At 43.2% G+C, this 9947-nt stretch overlaps 1 protein-coding gene across 1 annotated transcript; it reads left to right on the forward strand.

The window, feature by feature from the left end:
- Window positions 1–4239: 4239 nt before the first annotated feature.
- LOC310989407 (volume-regulated anion channel subunit LRRC8D) lies at window positions 4240–9401 on the forward strand (the record flags this gene model as incomplete). The annotated part of the gene is made up of 5 exons (XM_083976446.1): window positions 4240–4587; window positions 5842–6411; window positions 6524–6774; window positions 7372–7749; window positions 8279–9401. The coding sequence occupies 5 exons, from the start codon at window positions 4240–4242 to the stop codon at window positions 9399–9401; spliced, it is 2670 nt and encodes an 889-aa protein (XP_083832572.1).
- Window positions 9402–9947: the final 546 nt, after the last annotated feature.

The raw sequence follows: 9947 nt of genomic DNA on the forward strand, positions 1-9947 counted from the left end.
GTGCATACTGTTTACCATGTCTATCACCCAGTGACACCTGTGAAATGATAATGATGATGGTGCTTAATAAAAAAAAATTAATATAAAGTTGCCAAGACCTTTCACAAAACAACCCAAACTGTCAACCTTACGCTGAACATTGAAGTTGATCCAGTGGTTGTGGTGGTGATACCTCAGAAATACCAACATTATCATGCCTAAAGCTGTGCAACTTGCATGGCTAACAATGTAGCCCCCTCATCCTGACGCATGCCCATTCATCCACCACCGACTTTCATCCCTCACTGTTTGGCCATACTGACAACACATCACAGGTAATTTTACCTTGACATCATCACAGTGCTGAAATGATTGTAGGATGATACAAACTTGTCTCACCGGCCGTTGAATGGTTTAACTCCCAGGAAACCTTGATTCATACTTTTGATATTATGGTAAATATGGTTTTTGCTCAGGATTACACATTAAGGTTGATTCCAGCCTCATGCCTATAGGATAAATATTATGCTATTATCAGCAGACTTAGTGTTAAAAAAAAAAATAGGGAGAAATTTTGTTTGTTTAATTTACTCAAATCTTGAGTGTAAAAACACATCATGGTTTTCCTGAGAGTTAGGTGTTGCACTTGATTAAGCCTGACCCTGTGTGTTGTCTGTCACTTGGGATAAGAACAACTTCAGACAAAGAATGATACAATTAACTTTACTATAATCTTTCTTCTTCTAGAAACTGAGAGACCGTGTGTGAGTGTTTGCTCAGATATTTGATGTGCTTAGGTCTGTAGCAACCTTGTGATGTTTTGTTCACAGCATGGACGTGTGAATCCTGTCACACAACCCCACCCAAAAAGTTCCTGCCTATGGGCATGGTTGAGCGAGTGTGTCAGTATGTGTGTCACTGAGTGTGTATATTGCAGATGAAAAGGTGTGAAGCCGCAGGCCTTTTCTCAGCAGAACTTAAAAACCAAGGGTTGAAGGATATCGGCCCTTTCTAATGTTGTGCTTACCACGCCACAGCCCCAGTGTCTAAATTTAAAATCATGTTACTGTCAAAGGACTACAAACAGTTCAATCAGTTTCTCATGAGATGAGTTCATGGGTGTTTAATGCCCTCTTGAAAAACAAGCTATTGACAGTGAGAGAAAAATATTATCAGGCCCACAGTGTCATAGATGGCCCTTTGAAGATGAAAAAACATACTTGTAAAACATATTTTTTCTTTAAAAAAAAAAAAAGTTTTAAAGTGATTTTTAGGGTTATTTTACATGGGGCTGTGTAAAGTCTACATTTAATTTGTGAGTTTAGAGAAGCAGAGGCAGACACACAGTAGCTGAGTGATGTACTACTTCTCTGGAAGGGGCAATAAAACTTCAGCTTACCCTCTAACCCTAACTCACAGAAGAAAAATAAATCACCTGCTTAATTCCTACATTAGTATTACATTACATTAGTTACAACAACTGTTTACTTACCTGTCTTGCACTGTTTTTCTTCTGTTTCTACCACATCTTTTCTTTTATTTAAGATTGCAGGCTAACCCCCTAGCTCCATCCTGGTCAGCTTGTCTGGTCACTTTCCGATACCGAGTCACTGTAGCTTCCAGTCTGCCATGAAGATAAAGTGTTGCTCAGAAGGTGTCTTGTATACATTCACAATAAAATACAGTAGTGGCTGAAATTCTTGGTCAAACTGTAAAGTTAAGAGCTAACATTAGCTATGTAGCATTAGCAAAACCTATCAGATAAAATACATTTTGGCCAACGGACCTTTAGTCCCCTTCTTGCTGAGAGTTAAATGGGAATATCCCCATTATGTAAATTTTCTTAGCTTAACGTCATGATATTTTTTTTAACAATCTGTAATAGCACTATAGTCTAGTATCTTCCTCAGTGTTTAGTGATGGTAGGCCTACCACCATGATGCAACCCTGCACTGTGATTCTTCATGCTGTTTAGGATTGCACTCAGATGTCCTCCTCTGTTACTGATTTAGATTTAACAAGTTTCAAAAACGCATTTATTTAAGTGTAGTATGTTGTGGGCTTGACTATGTGTGCAGCAGCAGATGATGGTACATTACCTAAGGAACTGTCCTTCTTACACCTTCACGCTTTATTTTGAGATTTTTCACTGTGGCAACACTATGCCACCAGTCTCACTCACACATACCGTTTGCCACCACTGTTGCAACTATTCTGCACACACATAGCTACACTTGTCACACAATGCACATTGAGCACAGCATGTAGGCCTACAGTAACTACACACAACAGCTGTGGAGAGTAGATCTATCGCATTGTGGTGCACTGTCAGTTTGAGTCTTTGCTCCAGATTCTTCATAGCCCAGATACAAGAGAAACAACACACTGATATGACCCTCACACACACACACACACACACACACACACACACACACACACACACACACACACACACACACACACACACACACACACACACACACACACACACACACACACACACACACACACACATTACTCAGTCATTAGTCCGTACTTTCTGTAACCTTTAAACTCCAAGGACACTAACCTGGTTTCTCTGCAAATGCATAAATCCATTCATAAAGATGCAGAGTGACCTGAAACAGAAATACAAAAAAAAGCCACACTCTCAGATAATTTGTGCATAAACCGTAAAAACTGTAGAGCTACAGCATCATCTGAATTACACCTGTGGAGTCAAATGCTGCTCCTTTTCACTTAGGCCTATGTGTACATATTAAACAGCAGCAGCCCCTGCTGGATATAAAGTTATTTTATTTCTAGGGGCAATCATGCAAGTAAAATAAGTGAAAGTGACAGGTCTAAACCACTTTTATAATTGTTCTTATATATATATTAATGTAATTAAATATTTATTTGACAGGAATTTATATTTAACTTACAGCAAGCGTAGGAGTGGTGAAAAGTATAGCTAAGTAGCCTAGATATATTAATAGGCCTACATATGATCAAATTAGCCTCATCGCTGAAATTCTGAGAAATGTTTGTACATAAACTGAAATGAGCATTTTTCCTGCGACTGTTATTTTAACCTAATGATCCTGTGATGTTTTTCTCAGTGTAACCCAGTTGTGAAGGAGTTAAAGGGTGCGGGCATGCCCCTGGTGGGTCTTAAACGCTCCTCTAGTGCTGAATTAGATTTTTCAACCACACATCCTCCGCTGCTATGGCAACCCTTGAAAAGCTGTGTGACGGCCAGCTGAGGAGGGGTTTGTTGTAAGTTTCAGGAGTTTTTCACGGCAGAACCGGACAGCGCCGGAATGAAGTTTGTGTGAGGAGGCTGCTGTGAGCTGATCAGAAGAAGTCGGAGAACAAGCTGTTTCCCCTGGTAGGTCGAAAGTTAATCTGGGCTTTTACTGTAACAGGAATTGTTCAGTCCAAGATGTAGAAGAATGAGCTTAATCTTTAAGTGTAAACACCAATCAAAAAGTTTGGGATATGAATGAAAAAAAAAAACTGTAATGTTAAGATTTTTTAATTATTTACTGACTTTCCTTAAAAGTAAAAAGCTTTCCTTGTAATATATCCATTTCAAAATCTTGTTTAAAGCACCGGAAAACTTGTTTTTGAAATTTTAAAAGCACTTCTTTGGAACGTTGAATATTATTGCTCAAAGTTTATGTAATGGAGAATATCAATTCTCAAGTTAAATTATTTAAGAGTTTTCATAATCAAAACTGAGCTGATCCTGTCACCAGGACTGTGTGGGTGCAAACAAGCCCACAGCTACATTTTCGTTCTAAATCCTGATTGATGCAGAGAAAAACACATTACATAATTTTTTACAAAGGCAAGAACAAAAACACTATGACAGAAATCTCATGTGAAATAAAAACACATTTGTCTAACCGTGTTAAAATGGTTTGTGTTAATGTAAGACCACATTGTTAGTAGTAAGAAGCTGGATCTTTCTGGTTATATTGTATTCTGTGACCTGATTAGGATTTTCCTGGATCAGACCGTGGTCACATGCTGTAGTTGAGTTGCTATTACCAGAACTGGTGACTCCACAGATCGGTTGCCTGTTTATCATGTTGACTCTTTGATATCTAGATTCACTTGTGGCCAAGACAGTGCAGCTCTGCCTGTGGAGCCATAACACTGTCCCCAGATATCTGACTCACCTTTGTTCATCACTACATCAGTTTATGTGCTTTAGCTCAGACTTTTCTTTACCTTCTCTTACAGTTGTCGTCCTCCTAGACCACAGAGGTCGCCATGTTTTCCCTGTCAGAGTTGGCGCCTCTGAACCAGCATCAGAACAGGTCCAAGTTGTTGAAGCCATGGTGGGAGGTCTTCATGGACTACCTGGTGGTCCTGATGCTGATGACATCTGTTTTGGCTTGCACTGAGCAGCTGTCCCGGGACAGAGTGGTGTGCATTCCCTTGGATCCACTCACTGCCAACAGAAGCAATCACAGTTTGTCAGCTAACAGCAACGCAGGACTGGCTCCATCATCAAAACCACCGACACACGGTTCACACAACATCAGCCCAGATCTTTACTCTGCACCCCGGGGTCGACGTACTCACCTGGTCTACCAGCAGTACATTTACATCAGTCAGGTACCGTAACACTTACATGACTCTCCTTTGCAATGTAAAGTGATGCGACACAGGCAGTGAAAGCAACAAAAAACATGGTTGGTAAAGTCACTTTAAAGTTACTGTTGTCAATACATTGTATGAACACTTGTATATGAAAGGAGTCATGTGTAGAGGTGAAACTACACACAATTATGAACTGATCCTGCTGTTTACCTCTGCTCTACAGAGCCTTTTCACCACATTTTTAATTATTAGGTTCACTCACATAATGTAGAGTGCAAATGCAGAGAGAAATCCTTACCATAACTGTCCTGCATTCAACAGTTAAAGTTCCCGGTCAGTTAGTAGAGCCATTAACAGCAATTAACAGCCTGTCCCTTTAAATGCAAATGAACCACTGCTTGCCCCGCCCCACCCCTTTTACCGGTCCCAGGTAGGGGTTTTATTATGCAAATTAGAATCCTAGTTACATCACTGGAAGACAATGATGCCCAAATATATGTTAAAGGGATAGTTCACCCAAAATTCAAATTTCACTCATTATTTACTCACCCTCATGTCGACTAAGGGCTGGGAGAAGTTTCAGAGTCCTCCGTGCCTTCTCGGAGTTACAGCGGGGCTCTGTGCAGCACTGCATGTCCATATGACGGTAGCAAATGGGGCTCACTTTTCTTCATCCAAAAAGAAAAAAACAAAACAAAAAAAACATCCAAATTCCTCCATAGTGCTCGTCTATAATGTCCCTCTTGTATTGAAGCCCCGACATGAGAAATTGTTCCGAAAAAAAATGAAATAAGTCTATGTTTTAAGCTTGTTTGTAGCGGAAGCTCCCAGCACTGCTCTTCCTGGTCCGTCCAAATCTTGCGCGATTTGCGCCGGCGTGTAGCTTCCACAGCACGGAGGACTCTGAAACTTCTCCCAGCCCTTAGTTGACATGAGGGTGAGTAGATAATGAGTGAAATTCGAATTTTGGGTGAACTATCCCTTTAAAGACCCTTCAAAAAGTGATATTTCCATAATATGTCCCCTTTAAAGCTCAAAAATAGAGCTAAAAAAGAAGAAGAAAATATTGGACTTTCATGTACTGTGTCAACACAAACATAAATCCACATGCATGCTAATGTTGCTACATACATTCCTGATGTGAAATGTTAAAGGGCGACAAAATCCCACTGTTGTGTTGATCATTTTTGTTTCTGCTGCCCCCAAGTGGCCAACACATGAATTACTGCTCATTGAAACATCTGTCTGTCCATCTGTCCGTCTGTCTAGGTGTGCTACCATGAGGCTTTGCCTTTGTGCTCCCGTTTCTTTCCCTACATGGCCTTACTGCAGTCTCTAGTGCTAGTGGCCAGTGGCTCCTTCTGGCTCCACTTCCCCCACACCTCTGCTCGCATTGAGCACTTCCTGGCCATCTTAGCAAAGTGCTGCGAGTCACCCTGGACGTCTCAAGCCCTGTCCCATGCTGCCCAACAGGAAAACATCCAAGAGAAGGAGGTGGAGAGGCGACAGCACCCACCCTGTCCTTCTTCATCTTCACCGCCAGCGAACCGCGCAAGGGGTTCAAGCATAGACTCTGGCACAGACAGCCCACTTTTAAAGAGGTCAGACAGTGTGTCCTCTGCCATCCCTCCCTCCCCGTGCCCCTCCACACTCTCCTGTAACTCGTCTGAATCTCTCAGCCCCCCGGTGCACTTTCCTGACTCCAAGCCATCAGTCATGATTGACAGCCCTAGGCAGGTAATCAGGCTGGATAAGAGTGATGGGGAACAGGCCAGGGCACTGTTCGAAAGAGTCAGGAAATTTCGGTCCCACTGCGAAAGCTCAGATGTGATCTATAAGGTGAGAGACCCTCTAGTCTATAGGATCTATATGTTACACCCCATCCTTCGTGTTGTTATGGGGCTTTGTGTTTGTAGCTACTTTACCTTAACACTCCCTTTCATCCCTTTAGGTCTACTTGGCTCAGACAATATTCAAAATGCTGATGGTGACACTGATTGTGAGCTACACAATCCCACTTCTCAGCAAATTATCCTTCACCCACACCTGTCACCCTGAGGAGCAGGCCCTCGTTGGCTATGCCACCTTTGAATGTATCCACGTGCTCTCTTCACTTCTTCGCAAACTGCTGGTGGCCTACCTGGCCCTGCTGGGGCTGTACGGTCTGCTCAACTTTTACACCCTTGGCTGGATTTTACACAGGTGTGTACAGTACACAGGAAGAAATGTGTTTTATATCATTTATATAGTATATTATTTATTATATATATATTTCAATTATATTATACTATTTGTATTCACTCTCACTGCTCATGTCAAACTTATCACCAGCAACACAAAACTGTACTCAAGAGTATGATAATCTGATATACCCACAATACTTCCCTTGTGCGCACAACAGCAGACAAAGGCAGCAATTGCTGGTGAACAAAGTGAAGCATTTGGATGCTATAATCTAATATTTTCCAGAGGGAGCTGGTGGAGACCAAAATAAAGTTTTAAGGGACTATATTATTCTTACAAAAAGTGACTCTGAATTATCTGCTAATACTGCTCTACATCTTTATGATTAGATTAAACAATAATTGATAACCTGAATGCAAATGGTGAATGAATAATTTTAACAGTAGTTTTAACAACACGGGCTGTGTTTGTTCAAAGGGACATTAAAGCGAACAATGCGTATGAGGCTGAGCATACCAGAGGACCGATAATAGGATTAGAGTTTAATGCTGTGTTTTGGGCGACGGTATGTTATGTGTGATATATTTTTGTTTCTGTGGTTTGTGCCCTGTGTAGCGCCTTACGACAGTACTCCTTTCACTCGCTGAAGGAGCTGTGCTCGCTGAGAGATGTTCCAGACCTGAAGAATGACCTGGCCTTTCTTCTACACATGTTAGACCAGTACGACCCTCTGCTGGCCCAGCGTCTCTCCGTGTTTTTGTCCCCGGTCAGTGAGAGCAGACTGATGGAGGAGAGCTTGGAGAGGCGCTGGGGGGAGGAGAAGCTGCGTGCCATGACTAGTGTGGATGCAGATGGCTGCTCCAGACTGCAGCTGGTGGCGCTGCCTCGCCTCCCCCCGGCCCTCTTCACCCTCGGCCAGCTTCAGGTCCTCAAGCTGGAGCTCATCACAGACGCCAGGTTCACTGCACAGGTCGCCAACATGACCTCTCTCAGGTGAGTCCTACAGTGATGTAGTCATGCTTCACACATTGTAAACAAGTTATTTCTAATTACTTCGTTTGAAATAATATACCACAGGTACCTCAGTTATTCAAGCCAATACAAAACAGCAGTTTACAAAGCTGTTAAAACAGTGTCTTGTAATATTTTATGAACTGTGATCGGTTTGTGTATGACCAAATAATATAAGATTGAAATGATACACCCTTTTCTTTTTCATTATGAAATACTGCTAAATTGTATTTTTTCCTGTGTAATGTATCTGTCATGTCTGTATATACTTTGTAGGTGAACTATTGTGCCTAGTGTATGTTGTGTGAGTTGTGCGTACTGGACCCCAGGAAGAATAGCCATGCCTTTGGGCAAGTGCTAATGAGGATCTATAATAAAAGAAAGAAAGAAAGAAAGAAAGAAAGAAAGAAAGAAAGAAAGAAAGAAAGAAAGAAAGAAAGAAAGAAAGAAAGAGTGATGTACATATTTCTGCATAATTAACCTTCTGTTTTTTTGGATACTCCTACAACAGAGAGATCCACCTCTACCACTGCACAGCTGCTGTGGAGCCCAGTGCGCTTGGATTCCTCCAGGAACGTCTGGAGATCCTCCACCTCACCTTTACTCAGGTATCAGAGATCCCCAGCTGGGTGCTCTCCCTCCGCAGCTTGCACGAGCTTCACCTCTCCGGACGCCTGAGCAGTGAGGGTGGGGTGGGCCGCAGCTGGGCGCTGGGCAGCCTCCGTCAGTTGCGTCACCTGCGCGTTCTGGTGATCCGAGGCATGTTACAGCGGATCCCCGGGGAGCTGTGTGAGGTGACGGCCAGCTTGGTGAGGCTGGAGATCTACAACGAGGGCACCAGGCTGCTCGTACTCACGGGGCTGAAGCGCATGGTGGACCTGACAGAGCTGCTGCTGCAGGACTGTCAGCTGGAGCGTTTGCCCTCTGCACTGCTGGCTCTGACCAAGCTGAGGACGCTTGACCTGCAGCATAACAACTTGAGAACTCTGGAGGAGCTGCTCAGTCTGGCTCATCTGCGACGCCTCTCTTGCCTCAGACTCGCCTACAATCGTGTTTTAGCGCTGCCGGCCAGTGTCGGTGTGCTCCGAGGCCTAGAGCTGCTGGATCTGTCCCACAACCACCTCCAGAGCCTTCCCCCGGCGCTCTTCACTCTGCTCCGCCTTCGAAGGCTCCTCCTGGCTGGAAATCTGCTTGAGGTGCTGCCAACGGAGATAAAGTCACTTCAACTGCTTTCTGAGCTGGACCTCAGTGGGAACAGGTTTGAGAGCCTGCCCCCTCAGCTATTCAGTGGTTGTTTGGAGCTGCGCATCTTAAATGTGGCTCACAACTCTCTCACCTCATTACCCAGGGGGGTTGCAGCTTTAAACCAGTTGGGCAGGTTGGACTTGCGCAGTAACAGTCTGGAGGAGCTGCCTCTTGAACTGGGCTGCTGTCCGGGGCTGAGTGGTGGTGGTCTCCTGGTGGAAGACTGGCTGTTTCTCTCTTTGCCTGCCCATGTCAGGGACTTCCTGAGCCGTTCATGCTCCAGCCCTGGTGCGTACTCAGAGGGTCATTCCCGGCCCGAGTCTGACAGTTTCCCATACTTCTCTCCGACACAGTGGAGCTTCTCTTCTGCCCTGGAATCACAGATATAGGACTAATGACTGATTGCTAAAAGGAACCTAACACTGAGAGTATTCTGCCATGCATCTTTGTGTACCAATATATTTTGTATTTTATAATGAGATTTGCTTTTGTAATGCTTTTGCTACTGCAAGACTTAAACACAACAGTATTGTTAGGCCTAATAAACTGTTTTGCATTTGTAGTGCACACTCTGCACAATAAATATGGTTATTTCTTGTTTCTGATTGCCTCCAGTTGGTCACTTTATCATGAACATACTTGCCACAGGTTATTATTAACTGTCAGGTCTTGCCTGATGCTGTTGTGACCATTTCCAGCCAGATCCGCCAAAAGGCTGACAAATGTCATCTTGATTTAGTTTAATATTTATTTACAATAGTTCTAGCAACTCCGTTCTTGACTGTGTCAATTATAATGACTATAATGTGTTGTATTTAGTAGTTGTGGTTTTGCCTCAGCAGCTACAAAATGAATTTTGTGTGGCAGTTCCTCTCTGTGAGCAATGGAGGGCAGTAAACATCCGGATTTCTGAATACACTGAGGTCAACAGTAAA

This window comes from Trachurus trachurus (genome assembly GCF_905171665.1).
Source record: "Trachurus trachurus genome assembly, chromosome: 8".
NCBI lineage: Eukaryota > Metazoa > Chordata > Actinopteri > Carangiformes > Carangidae > Trachurus > Trachurus trachurus.